The following is a 20859-nucleotide window of genomic DNA, read 5'->3' as shown; positions in this document are numbered from 1 at the left end:
CACACTGATGACATAGTAAACATATCGATGATCTAGTAAACACACTGATGACCTAGTAAACATATCGATGACATAGTAAACACACCGATGATCTAGTAAACACTGATGACATAGTAAACACACCAATGACATAGTAAACACACCAATGATTTAGTAAACACACCAATGACCTAGTAAACACACTTATGATCTAGTAAACATACCGATGATCTAGCAAACCAACTGATGACCTAGTAAACACACTGATGACCTAGTAAATACACCGATGACCTAGTAAACACCATGATGATCTAGTATACACACCGATGATATAGTAAACATACTGATGACTTAGTAAACACTCCGATGACTTAGTAAACACGCAGATGACCTAGTAAACACGCAGATGACCTAGTAAAACCATTTATGATGTAGTAAACATGCCGATGACCTAGTAAACACACTGATGATCTAGTAAACACACTGATGATCTAGTAAACACACTTATGATCTAGTAAACACACTTATGATCTAGTAAACACACTTATGATCTAGTGAACACACTGATGATCTAGTAAATATAAATGAAATATTAATTATTATGCATGTGTTAATGTATTAAGTTGGACAATTTGAGAAGAGATAGAAGAACACTCAACAGATGAATATACTGTTGGGTTTGGTTTTTTGCACAGAAAACATTTTAGCTCATTGTTGAAGAAGATTTGATTTCATGAGCTCTTTAGCTTGAATTTTAAAGGTTGGCGGTCATGGCATTGCATCCTGTTCAATATGTGACTTATAGTGACAAGCACAACTAGTTTGTTTGTTTACATGAAGTTTAAACATGTGCTGCATGACATTGACTTGAATGTAACATACATGTACAGGAATATGATAGAAGCTTTCTATGAGATGTCTGCTTAAACAACTAGACATGCAAAATTTTCCAATACCACACAAAAGATTGACCCTTTGATATTTTTTCAAATATTATTTATCAAAGCCTGTAGTCAATAGGAAATTATATGATTCTGGTTCAAAATTAACTAAAAAATGTGCAAAACATTGAACCACAATTTTTAGGGAAAAAAAAGGCTAATATTTGTAGTGGCTACTGATGAGTTTGCAGAGCTTGAATAATGTGTTTCTAAGCAAGGAAATCTGAATCTCCATGATGTAATTTATGATAAACAATTTGAGAAAAAGAGGCAAAAATTAATAAAAAAAATTAATAAAATTTAATAAAAAATAAACTTTAAAAATTTTTTAGAATGCATTCCGATGAATAGTTGATTCCTTTGTGACCCTACCTTCACCTTGCCACCACCCGGAGTGTGGTCAATGTAATCCTTTGAGCCAACTTTGCTCTGTGCTTTCTCCTTAAACTCTAGTTTATGTTGCTTAATCTGCCAAAAAAATCACCATGACAACCCAGTTATTGAACTGTAATATTGTAATGATAATTTTGTAATTGGAGCGTCAATCCAGTATTAGAAGTTTACAATATTTTCTTAGTTTGTTCAAGTTAATACAATTATTATTACATAAATAATATTATGTAGATTTTAAGATAGCTGACAGGTGACCAGTCCTGCGTCTGTCGTCTGTCGTCCGTCTATCTGTCTGTCTGTCTGTGCACGACTTCTTCTCAAAAACTGCCGAACCGTTTGACTCGATTTTTGATGTGTGAATGCCTTGATGAGTGTAGATGGTAATTTGTTCATGAGAAGTCGATCTGTCAAAAATTATGCAAATTAGCCCCCAAAACTCTAAAATTTCTTCTATGCTACTATGACACTAAGTGGTCTACAGTGCTGATATTGATAGTACATGTGGCTTGGGTTGTTCTCTATCAGTTTTGTTAATATGGTAAGGACATTTTTAATTTCCTAATTTTGGCGAATATTTTAAAATGGTAATTTTTGGTCAAAAATTCTATTTTCGACTTCTTCTTCAAAACCGGTAGCCTGAATGCTTTGATACTTGGTGTGTATGTTTGACATCTACTAGATTTGTTCATCCCATGGCCATATCTGTAATTTTCTATTTTTAGCGAATATTTTTGTCATTCTTGGTTAAAAATGGAATTTCAACTAACCACTATTTCCAATGCTTTGGTGTTAGGCATACATGTGTTTATTATTCCATTGACAACTTTGTTGATTGTCTATTGTGATTGTAATGAAAACATAACCACTCAACATATTTAAATGTGTATAGACATGATTGATTTTGGTGGGAAAATATGCAAATTGCCTAATTTACATACCAATATTTAGGCTATTTTGGTGATATCTTGAGAACCATTTAATATGTTTTAATAAAACTTGGTGCATAGATGTGTTGGGGCAGTTTCCAGATATATTTAGTTTTTGGTGGAAATTTATGCAAATTATCTAATTTGCATATCAGCTAGTGAAATTCAAGTTATTTGGGTGCTATTTCAAGAACCATTCAACATATTTCAACAAAACTTGGTATATACATGTATTACGAATTCAGATAATTGCAAATATCATGTTATGTTATTTTCTCAACATGCTGGAGTTCTTTTTAAGCTCTCTTTGATTCCAATTTTATTGCTGGGAAAGGATTGACCGGCTTTGTTGTTAGTCCAAGAAAATTGTTCAGCTTGGAATGTGTCTGAATCCCTCATTAGTATGCAAGAATGTAGGAATGTACCAAGAAAACTGTTTTTCTGGAATAAATTGTAGGGTATTTTACTTATGAATGGTCAAAAAGTGCATGGAGATTTTATGAAAATGTGTGGATGTTGATAGAATGATGTCATGTGGTCACAGTTACGTAATAAATGATGGACTATTTTGGGCGTAGCTATAAAATGTGTCACCGAAGTACTCACACGCATGCATGATTCCAATAGTTTGTGCTGTGAAGAAACTCCATTAGAAAATAAGTATTGTGTAATTTGTAGTGAGAATGTATTTAAATAGATTTATGTTTATAAATCTTGTTTCTTTTCAAAGTGTATTTATATAATAAAAATTGTTTATAAAAATGTTCTTTATACTTTTTCGATGAATTGAATTTACAAATGATGAGTTATTTTGTTATACCATCACTCGAATTATGTGTTACGAATTTCTGATAGTTTAGGCTTTGTGTTGCCTGTTCGACTATTTCGCTCGTGTTTCCCTTTCTGTCTTAGTTCTCTGTTTTCTTTGATTTTTTTTATTTCAATTAAACAGCAATTTGGCTGTGACCATGCATTTAGTCATTGTCGACTGTTTTTTTTTCGAATTGGTTGATTGTCATAGCAACATACGCTTTAATTAAACGACTAGTCCGGAGTTGAACAGTAGTCATTTCTAACATGATGATTTAATTTTGTTTAATTCCTTCAATTAAAAATTGAGTTTCCAAAGTAAATAAATAATACATACCCTCATGTATACTTCAAGTTTTCATTAAAACAAAGTCAAAGTCTTTGAAATTGCTTTTTTGTCTGTTCGCCAATCCATTGCTTCAAAACACACCTTTAAAACTCTTATTTTCCCAGCATCGAGATGGCTCTGCCAACTCTTGTTGAATATTTCTGTTATTTTTGTAAAAAATTCCACTTTTAGCATTATGTTTTATTGTCTCACTCACTGTCTTTTGGGGTATTTGTCATATACAGCACTAATCTTTTGTACAATAGCCGTTAAGCAACAGGCCATTGGCCTATTTTTTTTATTTAAAACTTAGCATAGGTACTTTTTTTTTAAATATATCTGTATTTAACCATTTTTCGGAAATGGTGGACTGACCATTAGACTGTACTGTTGGGTTTGATTTTCCAGCATGCAGAAGCAAATTTAGATCACCACTGAAGAAGATTTAATTTCATGAACTCGTTAGGAACTAGTTATTCTGGTTTTTAATAAACCAAAAACTTGATTACCGTAGGTGACTTAAATGTAACATACATGTACTGAGATGTAATAGAACCTTTCTTTCACCAAATGTAAACATGTCTATATTTTGATTCTCTGAGACTATACCACAACTGCTTGTCTGCTTCAATAACTCATTAAAGTTTCCAACAATTTTGAAAGTTTCATGACTTGTGAAATTTTCGAATATTTGCATCTCAAAACTGATCATGACATGTAGTCGATAGGTATTTCTATCCTCCTGGTTCATAATTAAGGATAAAATCTAAAAAAAATTGCAAAATCTTGCACCAAAAATTGCCATGAGAAAGGCTCATTTTTGTAGTGGCTGAAGAATTGGGAATACTATACTGGGTTTGCAGAGATTGAATAATGTGTTTCTAAGAAGAAAATCTGAATCTCCAAAAATTTGAGAAAGAGAGACATTAAAAAAAAATGATAAAATTTAACAAAAAAAATGTAAAAAGATTTTAGAAAGCATTCGATGAACAGATGATTCCTTTGTGACCCTACCTTCACCTTGCCACCACCCGGAGTGTGGTCAATGTAATCCTTTGAGCCAACTTTGCTCTGTGCTTTCTCCTTAAACTCTAGTTTATGTTTCTCAATCTGCCAAAGAAATCACCATGACAACCAAGTTATTGAAGTGTAACAATAAACCTAGTATGTGATGATAGTTTCTTAATTGGGACTTCAATTATTTTTAGTTGTAATAAAAAACATCTGATGTTAGAAGTTTAGATTAATTTCTTTATTTCTTCAAGGTAATATAATAATCATGTATTTAAAAACAAAGCACCAGGTATCCTGGATTGCTCAACATACAGGGTTAACCATATTTTTAGTCCCTGTTCGAACAAAGTCCCAAAACAAGGACTATTAATTTGGGCTCTGCCAGTCTGTGTGTCTGTCCAGAGCCATTTCTTGGTCATACTTTGAGTGATTTCATTCAAATTTCATATAAAGACATTGTATGGTGACTTACATATGCACGGCGATTATCTTTGTCATTCGATCAGATATGACATTTTACTTTAAATTAGTATTATATATATTGTACTTTTATTACTAACATTTTATTTCTAAATATGGTCAAGACAGCAGATACTATCACTTGTAATGTATTGTAATGTATTGGGTAATGTAAGAAACCGATTAGTATCCATAGAAACATAACTGTATGAGAATATGAGTATTCTCTAAGACAGACAATAACAGAATTAGAAGAAAAAAAATTATTTTCAACTTAGCCCTTCGTATGCCAAAGTCAACTTCTGTCACAATTCATGAAAATGAGGAATTTTTTTCATACTTTTTCCAAAATTGTTATCGAGACCTTTAACCAATAAGAAATTGTGTGCATTTGGTTCAAATTTAAAAAAGAAATTATATAGAAATACACAAAAATGTAAATGCAAGAAATATTATGAAATTGAAGTGTATTAGCTAGGCAAGGGAGATAGAAGTTGATATAAGCATTGTGCGATCTTGTTTGCAGTTGCTGGTGATGTTCGTGGACTATTGTGACATAGGTCTGTCTTAGAGAATAAATGGAGGGTGAGATGCTCGGATCACAATAAAAAAGAGGAGTTATTTGTGATCCTACCTTCACCTTGCCACCACCCGGAGTGTGGTCAATGTAATCCTTTGAGCCAACTTTGCTCTGTGCTTTCTCCTTAAACTCTAGTTTATGTTTCTCAATCTGCCAAAGAAAACAATCACCACAATAGAAGAGTTACCATTAGCAGAAGTGCAATAGTGTGCAGACTTTGTAGAAGTATAAGTATAAAATAGAGATAATACTTTTAGATTTATTGAGGTGCATTTAAAGATATAAATGAAATCATTATTCACAACACATAGACATATACTTGGATAAACATCATAACTACATTTGGCCCCTCAAACATCATAACTACATTAGGCCCCTCAAACATCATAACTACATTAGGCCCCTTCAAATATCATAACTACACTAGGCCTCTCCTTCATTTAAAAACCATCATTTTGCCCAGACAAATTTTGATGCAAAACTTTCCCTGTACAGTAGCGGCGGCACTTAGGGGGCTGACGGGGTGGTCGCCCCCCTCGAAAAAAATGTGCTGAAACCCTTTGTGACAGCAAAATTTGCCCCTCAAAATGCAGGTAATAGTGTTTCATGGGGACTATATTTCAAAATTTTTAAGGGGGAGCATGCCCCCGGACCCCCCTAGTGAGGTCGCGTCTTTGCCGTGAGGGATGGTGAGCCCCCTCCATGCAAAATTTCATGCCGTCGCCTCTGCTGTAGGTATTATGTTAAACAAGTATTTATACCAGTAATTCCAAACCAAATACATATAATTTTCCAGGTTCGCATAGAAATTTAGAAAAAAATATGGAAAACAAAATAGTTTGATGCTCAAAGGGTTAATGCATTGGAGATAAAACGACCATTATTCTAGAATAATAGTCATATATTATATTCAGTGTTGACACATCAAGAAAGCGTTTTTACACACAAAAATGTATGTAACTGGTGTGCTATAAATACTAAATATAATGCATATATTCTCAACATGAAATACACTAATGCAGACACAGCTCACATACAGGAAAAATGACAATTATGGCATTAAAGAACGTCAATTCAAAAATACAAAATTTTCACTTCTCCCAACTTACCTGCACCGTTCCACCACCAGGCACATGGTCAATATAATCCTTGGACCCAACTTTACTTTGAGCTTTCTCTTTAAAATCTAATTTACGAGTTTCTATCTTTTTTGTGCCTCCCCCAGGAGTGTGCGTGATATTTGCCTTGGAGCCGACTTTTGATTGTGCACTCTCCCGAAACTGTATTTTATGCCGTTCAATCTACAGAAGTTCAATCAGAAATTACAGAAAAAAAACATTATTATGAAGAAAAAAAAAATTATTAAATTTGTAGGGGTTAATCTTGGTTTTACCTATGGTATGAAAATGAAAATGTTAACAATGAGAGTTTTTTTTTAGTTTGAAGTGCCACTGTTGTTGCATCGTGTCATGTTTATTATGAGTCCCTTGGAAAATACACTGTGATACATAATTTGAATGTACATTGCACACCGATATTACTTTAAATGTTGGTACCGTATTTGCTTCATTAGAAGCGCATCTCCATTAGAATCGCACATAAACCAAAAATTGCATTTATTGTATGCTCGTTCATTAAAATACGGCTAATTTCGACACAACTCTGTCATTTACATGTAAAGCCTATGTGCTACTAATAGAACAAATACAGTAATGATATTACATTATAGGGAAGATGCAGCATATGATTTATCTATGATGTCATCATAATGATCAATAACCATGATATGCAAATCTGTTATCTTAATTTTTTAGCAAAAATGAAAAAAAAATGACATTATTATATACAAGCTGGTTAAAATCATAAGGCAAATTATTGTAACTGACTTTATTTACAAATAGGTCAATGACCCCATTCTTATTTCATAAAACATAGTTCTATACACTTTGTTATTATCGTGAGTCTCAAAATAATGGCTTAACTTTTCATAAATGAATTGACATGGTTTTACTTTTTCTCCATGTATTAACTCTGATAAAACTATAACAAGTTTATATTAAAAATTTGTGATCGATATTTTTTTATTGTGTATGACCTTGTGTGGCAATAAGCAATCTATTCAAAAAGTTTTGACAACTTGCAAGAACTTTTATGAAACTATATAAATTAAATTTAATTATACTGTATTGTGTACTACCTTTACTTCACCGCCTTTTGGTTTGTAACCCGCATTGTCCAGAGAACCTATTCTACTCGACGTACTGTGGAAATCTAATTTTTTATTTATAATCTAGAAAGGATCAGAAAAGAAAAACAGAAAAAGAAACAGAAAATTTTGAGAGTGTGCACAAAATTGCAAATAAAGAATTGGTTAAATATTAAAGCATTTTGTTAAAGCCTGCAAGGAAATCAAATTCATCCATGTTAATTTACACTTTGCCCTTCTTTCTACCCAGGATATCTGTGAATTTAAAAGCAGAAAAAGGCACCAACACTTGAAACAAACCTGCTGTAAAATAATTTCAATTGAAATACATGTACAAAGTTTTCACCACAAGAAAAGTTAACAATGAAGTCAACAACCACAACCGACACTTTGTTCCCATAGCAAGTCTTCTTCTTCCAACTGTCATCCTGAAAAGCTAAACAATGCATTATGTAAAACATATCCAATTGTTTTCTCTTGTATATAAAATAAATTATTGCAAATTATTTTAATTACAATATATTTACTCAGAAAAACATTATTTTAGCAAACTGCAAACAATTTATATTGAGTGCCTGATAATAGTTACATGCAAAAAACTAGGGAAAGTGTATTTTCACAAGATTTTATTTTCATTGGGTAGTGAAAATAAAATCCAAGTGGAAACAAAGTAATCAACAGTAGATAACAATAGAGGGCTCAATAACAAGTTACAAGAGTAAAGCACACTGCAAAGTCGTAAGTTTGACAATATTGTTGGTACCTGCACAACCCCACCTCCCGGGGTATAATCTATGTTGTCATAGGAACCAACTTTACTCCTTGCTTTCTTTTTAAAACCTAATCTTTCATTTGTAATCTGACAGAAGTTAAAAAAAAAACATAAAATACAAAAAGTTTTAAAAAAAACATTCTTATTATACTTGTACAGTATTTTAACCACAGCTTCTCATTTAAAAGATGGAGTTTCCAGAAAAAATAGTTTCTAAGAGTGTATCACCAGAAGTGCGAAAAGTGTTTAAAATATAATCTTGCTTTACTGGGTTAATGACCATATTCCACTAACCATTCACCAGACTGGTGAATTACATTCGGATTTGGTTGAACATTCACATCATTTTTGCAATGATACCCAAATAAAGATATTGTTAATTGCTTTAATTTTCATAGAAGACAAATTTTATCACAAAACTGAGATGAATTTTTGTAACAATTTTGTAGAAAATGTCACTTGGGTTCAGGTTCTTTTTAACACAGTGACTTCCATAAAATAAATTCAGCAAAATTTAATTGCCATGGCAACACATATATCTATATATCACATATATATATCACATATATTAAGCTACATTTTGTGTTCATTCTATATTCTGTATTCACCATTGGCTGCAAATTGTCTTTATTGTTTTTGATTTGTTTTATCTTTCTTGAAAAGTTTTTATTTTTTGTTTTCCTTTTTAGATTGTAGTTTTTTAATTTCTTTCTGTAAGACCCTTTTTATCCTTTCCTAAGGATTTTATGCGTCTAATAAAAAAATAAATAAATATAAGGCGGGAATACAACACTGCAAACTTGAGTGAGAGTACTGAAATATCAGAAAGATGCACTGCAAACCATGTGGTACATTTGTATGAATATCCCCGTCACCTGGCAGGTATGATAGGTTTTCATAGGAACCAGTTTAATGTATTTTATTTGAAATCTTAACTTACATGCAATAATTTTCAACTGACCTGAATTGATCTGACCTTTGACTTCTCCAATTTTGTTTAATTTTCATGATTGCCAGTCAGGAGGCAATATGACTGATTGCAAGTAATATCGTGGTCGGGAATCAAAACTATTAATTTTTGTTTAGTATTTTTTTTTTACATTAATTTAACCGATATGTACTGCATATCAAGAGTTAAATCTTTCCAACATTTTGGTGCAAAATTTGTTGAAAAATATTAAAATATGAGTTAGGCATTCAAAGGATAATTTGATACTACAAATCTAAACTTAAATCGAGGAATCTCCCTTCACACACAAGTTTGACGTTGATTAATACCTTGACTTCCCCACCACCAGGGCAGTAATCCAGATTCTCCAAAGAACCAATCTTACTTGCGGCTTTCTGCTTAAAACCTAATTTTTCGTTTACTACCTGTGAACAATTTGTAAATAAACAACAAAATAAATAAATACTCAAATGTAAAAATAGAAGATTCTAAACACCACACATCTTATACTTTGAGAATTAGAATTGAGTTACACAGGGAGCTGAGGTGAAACAATTTCCAAGTGTCCATAAGAGATATTACAACAGATTGAATTGAGTCAACCAAAAAGAATAGATTAAAATCACACGCAATTGGCATAATACACAAAGGATAAGATAAACAACCAATAAGAATCACTCTTATTTAAAAAAAAAAACGTCACACGGCGAAGGGAACAAGGTTCTAAAAAGTGTACCTTAATGTTGCCATGCCTAGGCGTGTAATCTATGTTGTCACGGGAACCAACTTTACTTGATGCTTTGTTTCTAAAGTCTAATCTTTTTAATTCTATCTGTGTTTTATAGTTTTAAGATGAGTAAAAATAAAAATAAAAAAAAGTGTTATTATCCAAACTGACTCTTTCAGCACCTGAACTAAAATTAGCGTATTCAGAGTCTTGAATGATAGCAAGTCTTCAGAGTTATTGATAGCAAGTCTTCAGAGTTATTGATAGCAAGTCTTCAGAGTTATTGATAGCAAGTCTTCAGAGTTATTGATAGAAAGTCTTCAGAGTTATTGATAGCAAGTCTTCAGAGTTATTGATAGCAAGTCTTCAGAGTTATTGATAGCAAGTCTTCAGAGTTATTGATAGCAAGTCTTCAGAGTTATTGATAGCAAGTCTTCAGAGTTATTGATAGCAAGTCTTTACAGTTAGTGATAGCAAGTCTTCAGAGTTATTGATAGCAAGTCTTCAGAGTTATTGATAGCAAGTCTTCAGAGTTATTGATAGCAAGTCTTCAGAGTTATTGATAGCAAGTCTTCAGAGTTATTGATAGCAAGTCTTCAGAGTTATTGATAGCAAGTCTTCAGAGTTATTGATAGCAAGTCTTCAGAGTTATTGATAGCAAGTCTTCAGAGTTATTGATAGCAAGTCTTTACAGTTATTGATAGCAAGTCTTCAGAGTTATTGATAGCAAGTCTTCAGAGTTATTGATAGCAAGTCTTCAGAGTTATTGATAGCAAGTCTTCAGAGTTATTGATAGCAAGCCTTCAGAGTTATTGATAGCAAATCACACAAACTTTAATAGAGAAAGACAAATTTGAAGTCTTTTTAAAAGACCCCCCCCCCCATTGACAAGTTGGTTTTCATTCATAGTAGATATAAATGTAAACCATTTATTTTTTGCTAGAAATGGTAGCTATTATCATACTTTGAGTGTGTTGCCAGGACAACACTTTTATATGTCACTGTGACACCTGTCTTAAAGACACCAGTGAAATCCTCACAGCTACAATACTCTTTTGTTTTGTCAATAGTGCCCTCTACTGTAAAATACTTTATTTTAGCTGGAATTAATTTTCACTGAAAAGACTGTTTGAGTGTTTTGTATGGAATTTATTTTCACTGATTTTTGATGAGTTGAATGTGAAATATAGGAAAAAAAGTATATTCCCTGGATTTCATTTTCACTGAATCATTCCTTCAGTGAAAATTAATTCCAAGCGAAAATAAATTATTTTACGGTATTTGATGCAGTGAAAATCCTGGCAATTGTGGGCGTTCTTTTACAAAGCAAGCTGAGATCAGATATGTTAACAAATAAATATATTGAGTTACAAAGAACAGAATATGAGACTGGCAACCTGAAGAAGAAATTAATAAACACAGACGCACACTATGTACTCGTATTCTCATGTACCTTAACCGTCCCTCCTCCAGGCTGATACGTCAGGTTTTCGAGTGAACCCACCCTGCTGGAGGCTTTTAACTTAAAATTGGATGGAAAGGTTTCAATCTAGATGGATGATTTAATAATAATAATGAGAAAACAAAATGATGATGATGATAAATCAACTATACTTTAAATCACTAAAAGGTGGACCATGATACTCTAGGTGGTGCTTGAATGTGTAATTTAAACCCCCCCCCTCCCAGTTTCTAAATGTCCACCCCTAATGTAACAAAAAAACTCTCAATTACAAAAATAAAAGCATCTATTTGTCAAACCAGAGAGCCTTTATATGTAAGATCTAAAAACAAATATTTTTAATGCACAAACTGTTAATTAAAAATTGATTTTTGTTGGTAACAATTTTTACTGCGTTACTTGAACACTGGTATTGAATGTTTAAAGGGCGGTAGTCGTCGCGCTGCACATGTGCGACATTTGTGTTCATAAACATTGATTTTCCCACAATCCAATGCGCCATTCTAATGGAAGGTTTGACCTGGGCGCGACTTTCACTAATTACCTCCGGTGACTCCTTCGATAACAATCACCTAAAATACCTAGTTAAAACTTGGTAACGTCTCAGTTTGTACTCGTTGATCTGCGCAACAGTCAAAGTCGGTGTCTTTGTTTATATGAGAGCCATATATCTCGCTCATGCGTGGCGAGACGACTATCGCCCTTTAAATGGTCTTATTATTTTTTGGGGCCGAGCTATGTCACAGAACATTCTACGTTGCTAAGACGCGCACCACTGTACCATGCATTTCCATGGGTTCGGTGGGAGCTGCTTTGGAATGACAGTCAAAGAACCTGTGAAAAAGCTTAAGTCAAGAAAACAGCACAAATGTAACCATGAGGTACATGTAATCTTGAACAACCAAATTTATGTAATATGTTTCACATGTAGGGGTAATCTTGTTACACTGTTCAGGAGAGTCACAACAACTATCCCAAAGTACTGTTTGCTCAGAGTTTACTGCCTTTGTTTTCACCCGGTGATGGTTGTCAGGTGATGAAAATTCCGATGTCCACCCCCCAGAAAAGTAGATGGACAAATATTTGTTGACATTCTTTAATTTTATAATGATGATTCATGAAACAAAGTTATTCGATTGTGTGCACTAGTTGTACACTGAATTTATTTCACTGAGATTTCACAATGCTAAGTCCAATAAATGATATTGTTTGATTTTCAAAAAAGTATATGAAAAAAAAATAAAAAATTGGAATTTTGCAGCTTTTAATTTGAAAAAGAATGTAAACAATATACTCCTTGTAAAAATAATAAAAAAATAAATTATTACAATTATTTGTAAGAAAACCTGTAAGAAAAATGTTATGCTCAAATTTTAGACACTTTTTTGTATCAATTAAATAGAAATAAACTTTGTTTTTTGAGACGAATTGTTTTGTATTTTTGTCGTCTTTCACAAATAAAACCCTCATAATTTGTTTTCCCCAATTTTCTCAAGACCTGTATCAAATAGCAAATTGTGTTCGTTTTGGTCCAAAATTATCAAAAATAATATGTCAGATAAATACATAAAATGAGTAAAATTTTAGCAGGAAAGACTCTGGAGCACAAAGAGTAATTTGTATAATACCGTTTTTGAAAAATGGTCGGGTTTTTAAAATACAAAATAACGATAAATTTTTGACCAGTCGAATTTTTTAGAGTGAAAAATGAACAAATATAAAAGTTGGATTATATACAGGTGCAGAAATAGTTATAGAAAGTCATGTCTTTAAACAAATTGTTTGAGTAAAAATAAGTGATCAATTTCTGGTGAGGTCAACATTTTTGAGGTCAATAAATTACAAAAATTTGCCAAATAATTATTTAGGTGGTTGAATTTTTAGAGTGGGAGAAATTTGAGAGTTTTTACGGTAATCTGTGCTACATTAGTCTTTGTTTTACCGAATAAATACATATTGGCTTAAATCACGGTTACTAGTAACCATGGTTACATGCTTTGCTTGTGCCTTTTTTTTAGTACCGAGATTTACTATTACATGGATTAAAAAATTGTCAAAAAAGGCAGCTTTCCTCGGTTAAAAATAAGCACTACAGGGTGATAATAATATGCAATGATATTTACCTTGACTTTGCCACCACCTGCTTTATGTTGTAAATTGTCCTTCGAACCAACCCGACTTTGTACTTTAATATCCAATTTCTCATTCACTATTTTGACATTTCCACCCCCTGAAAACAGAATTTTTAGCATATATTTTAATTTTAGCATATGTTATAATTAGTATGTAATTTATTAAAGTGCAAAATATTCGTTGGTGTGAGACATAGTTTGTTTCTACCCTCTAAGCCTCATTCTGAAAACAAGTTCACGTGTCAAGTTCAAAGTTCATGTCTTGTCTTCAGTCATTGTTATATACAAAGTATTTAATATGATACCTGCTTTGTGCGTAGCATTCGCCATTGAACCACATCTAGCGGAGACCTTAGAATAATCTTTTTTTTCCTCAAAAATTTTCACCTGAAACAAAAGAAATGAAAATGTTTTATTTATTTTATTCTAAAAAATGTGGTATTAAATTTGTGGATGGATTAAGTTTGTTTGTCTGTGACTAAATGTTTTTCACAAAGAAACTTTTTGAATGTATTGTTAAACTGAAATCTACGCAATGAGCCTGCAGGTGAACGTTGAATGAAATATTCTGGCAATGTTTGCTGTACTCCTAATACATTTCATTTATACAATTTAGTAACCTTTTCACCACCAGACTTCCTTGCCAACATTTTTCTGCACTTTTTTCTTATATATTTCTGGAAATGAACCTTAATTTTGGAGCCAACATACAAAATTTGAGTCAATTTTCAGTTTTTACTCAAAAAATTTGGCTATTTTTGTCCCAATCTTCTGAAGGAAACTGCAGACTATAAACGGGACTATTTTGTAAAATTGTGATGAAAAGAGAGAACTGGTGGTAAAAAGGTAAAGTGGTTGTTGTCTGGAAAATAGTCCGTACATTTTTTAAACACGTATAGTTTTAAATCTCTTTAAATCGCTGTATAACATATTACAAATTGAAACATATATTGAAATAGATTAATTCAGTTTTTTGAGATTATTTACTAGGTTTTCAAATTCACATATTTTACAGCAATGTCTGCTATATTGTAATTGTCCCTATCGTTATGGATTTAATTAAGCAGATTTTACTCAAAACTCAGTGAATAATTATTTTTTTCAGTAATACTCAATACGTAAGCAATGAGTATGAGTCGAACTTTTTTTATTGATTTCAACAAAAGTTAATTACTATAGAGGGGAACTATTACCTGGGGGAAATTTTCGCAGAGATATTCACTAGGTTTTAAATTCACTGGTATGTGAAGAAAAAGCTGTGAAATACTTCATTCTAGCTGGTATTAATTTTTGCTGAAAAGAGTTTTGGAGTGTTTTGTATGGAATTTATTTTCACTGATTTTTGACGAGTTGAATGTAAAATATAAGAAAAAAGGTATATTTGCTGGATTTTATTTTCACTGAATCATTCCTTCAGCAAAAATTATTTCCAAGCGAAAATAAAGTATTCACTGGGTTTTAATTTAGTGCACATTTAGCGTACAGCAGAAATAAAATGCAGTGAATAATGCAGCCCTATATAGTATACTTCAGTCAGTTCTGATATAAGATTAGTACACAAATCAAATTCTAAAAATAAACTAAGAACCTACAAACTTTTTAAAACCAAAATAGAACAAGAAAACTACTTAACAATTATGAAAAACAGTGAACTTCGCAAATCCTTAACAAAATTTAGACTTGGCAACCACTGTCTGAAAATTGAAACAGGCCGGCATACAGGATTGGATTTTAAAGACAGAGTCTGCAATATGTGCGACAATGACCATGTTGAAGATGAACAACATTTTGTCACAAATTGTCCTCATTACAATGAAATAAGATTAAAACTTTACATTGTAGCTAATAAATGTATACCAAATTTTGACAAATTTAGTAATGAAAATACATTCATATCATTACTAAGTGACGAGAAAATGTCTATTCCTTTAGCGCAATATTTAAAAAAAACTGTTTTAATACAAGACAGCAGCACCTACATAAACTAAGCCAGTAATACATTCCTTGTATTCAAATTATTATCTTTTTTTTTTATGCCTTTTTGTTCCCTTACTCTTTATGTGGTTATTTTTCTTTTACTAATATCTGATTTGTAACCCTTTTCATCCCCTCCGGGGGATGTTGTGTGTTAATAAATAAATAAATAAATAAAACACATACCTTACCACCACCAGGTGTGTGTTTTAAATAATCTGTTGATCCAATCTTAGACTTGACGTTTTTGATATCTGGGGTCTTTGCTGATCTATCAAATCCTAAACTGTTCCTCTTCTCCGAACCTTCTGAAGAAGCTGGAAAACAAAATGACCAAATATTAAGTAAACCGACAACGTAGTGACTTTAAATTGTATCCTCCTGGAAACCACGCTGACTCCAAAATTCATTGAGTACACATAACCAGACGTAACCATGGCAATAATAATCCATCAACAATAGACAGCAGAATTTCCTGAATTCACTAAAAGTTTTTGCATCAGAATGAGAAGTATACTTATAGCCTAGCAACCAATATGCATCACGGTTACCACGCACTCACCATAATTTTTTGACCTGGGCATACTCTGGACATGTTCAGGCGGTTGTCACCACTCGCTGCCTGTAAACATATCTCAGCGTTACCTGACTCAGATTAGCTATGTTCACAATGGATTACCTGTTTTGTTCTCAGGTTTTTTATTTCAGGTTTGCACGTGTAAAAAGGTTGTTTGATCAATACTCTCATTTGCATATCAGAGAAGGTAACCTACTCACTGTATCTGTTTACTCTGGGTTTGCTAGAATACTTATTTAAAAGTATCAATTTTGACTTTTCAAGACAACAATCTGCTATTTTTATTCTCAATTCAGGCATGACGTTCTACACTTGCTTGCAGCTTTTATCTTGTTTTAGAGTCTCTTTCACTTAAAAGTTGCTTTCTATAGAGATTAATTTTAAAGTTCTATTATGAAGCACAACCGCACATGTTGAGAAGTCACTGAAAAAAAATACTATCGGTAGTACAATGTATACTTCTTGACTTTTCAGATTTACAATAAAATCCGTCTACTTTAAAAAACTTTATTTTAGCTGGAATTAATTTTCACTGAAAAGACTTTTTGGGTGTTTTGTATGGAATTTATTTTCACTGATTTTTGACAAGTTAAATGTAAAATATAGGGAAAAAACGGAACCGGTATATTCGCTGGATTTTATTTTCACTGAATCATTCCTTCAGCGAAATTGGAGAAAATAAATTCCAAGCAAAAATAAAGTATTTTACAGTATTAGAACAGGAATCAGTGTCATTGTGTTTCCAGAGTGAGATGTTAATTCCAAGCAAAAATGCTAAAATCCTGCATTTATTCACCCAAGTAATGTTCTTCATTGAAACTAATAAATTTCACTTGATAATGGTTACTTTGAACACGAAGACTAAATACAAAATTAAATTCAAATACATAAAAAAAAAAAAACTAATTCAAGCTCACGAAAATAGCTCAAATTAGTTCGAAAATAGTTAAAGAGTAGAACACCTCTATAAAAAATGAAATCCTGCCGCGGAGAGAAAACCAAATACAGTAATGGTGGCTTACATGTGTTAGTATTGATTTATCATACTGGACAGTTGTTTTGAACGTGAGATAATTCTATGAGTTGGCGGGGATGATTCCCGAAACCACGGTTACACGGTCATATCCAACTTTGAAGTTTTGAACTAATTTTTGAATCTACAGTAAACTGTCGTTAATAATAGGATTTTAATTGTTCTCTGCATAAATTGATATTTTTGTTCTTGTTTGGATCATCAATATTATGATCTATGCATAATGGTAATTATATGTGGACTGATATTGTTGTGGACCACACAATTGGAAATATATGAGTCATACAAGTCTTTAGGCAAAAAGTAAATGACCATCTGAGCCGCTGTTGAATGTCATACAATTCACTAAAAATGAAAGCATTTACAACTATCGCTAACTCTCTGTTACTGAACAATAATTTATCTGTTGTCACATTTGTCAATAAGTAGATTATTGAAATACTGATATTTTTAGGAAAGAATAAATCGTAAACTTTCCACATATATTTTAAAATTTTGTTGCTCATCTCTGCTTGTTTTCACAATATTTTCTAAATAAGTAACTTAGATATTTCAAAATATAATATCTGCCACATGCGCATCATATCTGCCATTATTATACATCTGTCACCATAACGCCATAAGTTAAAGTGTCCCGTAATTTTGCGGTATTGCACTGGGTATTTGCATCCTACCATATTAGGAAATGTGCATAAGTGTCCACTAATAATAAAAACAAACATGGTCCCCAGGGTTTGACCGAACCCAACACAAAGAAGTTCGTTAAATCTGTTCCATACATATTGGATTTCGGCATTCACATGATGTATCCCTTGGACAAAAAGATGTATAAAAATAAGGTTATTACGAAGATACCTCAATATATGCACTCAGATAGTACGCTGTTGGATCGACCTCCGCTGCGTGTTGGTCGATACTCCAGCTGTACTGTCTTCATGCATACCTTGTGGTATTCTCATAATAATCTCATATTATAAACACCGGTACATGTGTCTTTCACTGTAATAATTGAAACAGTCATATTTGATAAAAAAAATGAAAAACCAATCATCATGTTACCATTTTTCCAGTTTAAGACCAAGTGAAGGAAAAACCAATTTGCATAGTAGTTTTACTTCACTTTCCCCAGAGTTTCCAATAGTCACCCCTATCACATAATAATAATTATAATTATAATTACTTGACTCCTTCCTTTGTGTTGCACTGGCTGCTCTTCTAGGAGACGAACTGCCAGCATTGATGGGTTTTCTTGTCTGTGCACTCATAGCTCGTTTTGGTGATGCCACGGCACTTGTCAGAGTCACACTGGCTGGCCTTCTTGGACTGCTAGTTTGTCTTGGTGTTGATTGTTTTGAGGTAGTGTTCTCTCGCGGTGTTGCACTGACCGGACGGCGTGGAGTTGATGCTGCACTTGTCGGTCTTGATCCACTGCCTGTATCCGTTCGAGGTTTGACATTTGTGATTTTGACTTTTTGATCAAATATTTTAATGTTCCCACCACCTGGTTTATGTCCTTCTTTCTTGGCTTCAATTCTACTTGTCACTTTTTTAACATCAATCTATGAAAAAAAGATAAAAAATATAAAATACTAAACTATAATATATAATTTCTTTGCCAAACTGTTGATACATAGCATTTTTTGATGTAAAAGTTAATGAAACATCTCTGCATCAAACATATTAAAAACATGCTTTGTGAGGTAGGCTCCAAAGAAAACATAATTATCAGTCAATTTGTCTTCCAAAATCAATACAGGTGCTCATTTTATTATTTTTTGAAATATAATTGACTTAAAAATTGTGCTTTTATTAAAATTAAATAGAATTATTAAAAATTGTGCTTTATTAAAATTAAATAGGATTATTAAAAATTGTGCTTCATTAAAATTAAATAGGATTATTAAAAATTTTGCTTCATTAAAATTAAATAGGATTATTAAAAATTGTGCTTCATTAAAATTATAAGTTATGCACACAATAATATAAAAACTTAGTTATAGCGCCCTCTATCACAATCAGTGGAAATTGATAAAAGTTCTTTTTACAGCCTATTAAGATATCGGCTTTTCACTTCAAAATTTTGTTTTATTGATATTTTCAAATATTTTAGGTCTATTTATATTTTAATTTAATATAATTTTAAGAAGCTTTGAATCAAATTGAAAATTGTCTCATTTTCTTTTTACCAATGCATTGTATTGTATCTCTTTTTTTTCATTGGTTTATTATGATAAAAGTTGGTGACTTGGAAAAGTTGTACATTCGGATAAGAATCCTATTGTTAAAAAGATTTCCAAATTTCACATTTAATTCAGTGAAATTCCACTGTCATTATGTTTTTTTTACCAAAACGTCAGAAACATTGAATTTAAACCCTGAAAATATATATTGCATGATTATTTATATAAACGCCAATACAATGGTGATTTCCACAAAACCATTATATGAAGTTGATTTAAATGATAATGTCCTTACATTTCAACATTTGCAATTTTATATGAATTCGCTAACAACTTACGTGAATATTATGTTTTCACTTCCAAAGTTAATTGTAATTTTATACAATAAAAATGTGTTTCACGGTGATAAAGGCAGATGGGGAAGTATTAACGATGTGTACAGTTGTACTCATTATGTAAAGCCTGGGTCCATTATCACATTAACAAAGGTAAAGACAGTGAAATTAGTCCTGTATCTACCACATTGAAATTAACCCTGTATCTACCACATTGAAATTAACCCTGTATCTACCACTTCATTAATGAGTAACTCACACTGTAGATAGTTGTCATCGGTATGCACAGCAATTCCTAATACAAATTTTGCTATTCCATAATTTTCCTGAATGCCTTCAATGCTACATTATTTTGAGAGTATTCCTAATACTTGAAATTTGAACTCTCACAATATTAATGTAGAAACCAAAAATGAACATTTAACTGGGGTCCTAGGGAGTTGTACTGAAATATTTCGCTGGGTTCTAGGGAGTTACATCTGGGGTAATTATGACATGAAGTCTCAGTTACTTTTGCAAAATTTGTTCCAGTGAACACTCATAAAGAATCCTGAAGTAAAAATTGATAGCAGTGAAAATATAACTACATTTTAAGTCAGTTTAATTAATAAATATTTGTTTTCAGTAATGCAAGATGTCGTTAATTCAACAATTCATCACATCATTTTTGATTTACCAAAATTCCCAGATAAAATATGAAACAATTAGGATGTCAATATCAAATGGAACACAAATGACAAATCCAAAGTGAACACACTTAACAGAATTACTTGCTGCCCATAGTTCTTCACACAGCTCTTTTAAAGTTGCCATCAATACCATGCACTTTATTATCCAAATTATCCATTACTACCGTTGAGTAATTGCATTTGAGAAAATGTTACAGACTTAAGGGAGATATATTAGCATAGAAAGTGTACTACAAGAGCTGTATTGTACACAGCCATTGTCATTTTACCTTATATGACATGATGAAATTGACGATGTGAATTTTGACGTGAGATATACTGTCTAATCACCGTTCCATTTTTTCTCATTTAGTAATAAATATGGCAACATTAGATATCCAAATATTTTTTTTT

The 20859-nt window shown here is 32.1% G+C and overlaps 1 protein-coding gene across 1 annotated transcript in view; it reads right to left on the bottom strand.

Annotated features, from left to right (window-relative positions):
* Positions 1–20859, bottom strand: part of LOC100313749 (tau-like protein) — a 51505-nt gene that overhangs the window by 6409 nt on the left and 24237 nt on the right. The window contains exons 4-14 of the mRNA XM_085495282.1: positions 18443–18821; positions 15839–15969; positions 13984–14065; positions 13670–13776; positions 11538–11633; positions 10094–10189; positions 9687–9782; positions 6540–6731; positions 5485–5580; positions 4392–4487; positions 1293–1388 (exon numbers count right to left, since the gene is read on the bottom strand). Of these exons, the coding sequence (XP_085351408.1) occupies positions 1293–1388; positions 4392–4487; positions 5485–5580; positions 6540–6731; positions 9687–9782; positions 10094–10189; positions 11538–11633; positions 13670–13776; positions 13984–14065; positions 15839–15969; positions 18443–18821 (1467 nt within the window). The remainder of the gene's footprint in view (positions 1–1292; positions 1389–4391; positions 4488–5484; positions 5581–6539; positions 6732–9686; positions 9783–10093; positions 10190–11537; positions 11634–13669; positions 13777–13983; positions 14066–15838; positions 15970–18442; positions 18822–20859) is intronic.

This window comes from Saccoglossus kowalevskii, chromosome 21, assembly GCF_978046115.1.
Source record: "Saccoglossus kowalevskii chromosome 21, keSacKowa6.1, whole genome shotgun sequence".
Taxonomy (NCBI): domain Eukaryota; kingdom Metazoa; phylum Hemichordata; class Enteropneusta; family Harrimaniidae; genus Saccoglossus; species Saccoglossus kowalevskii.
Note: the sequence above shows the minus strand (reverse complement) of the source record. Positions and strands in the feature narration are given on the sequence as shown.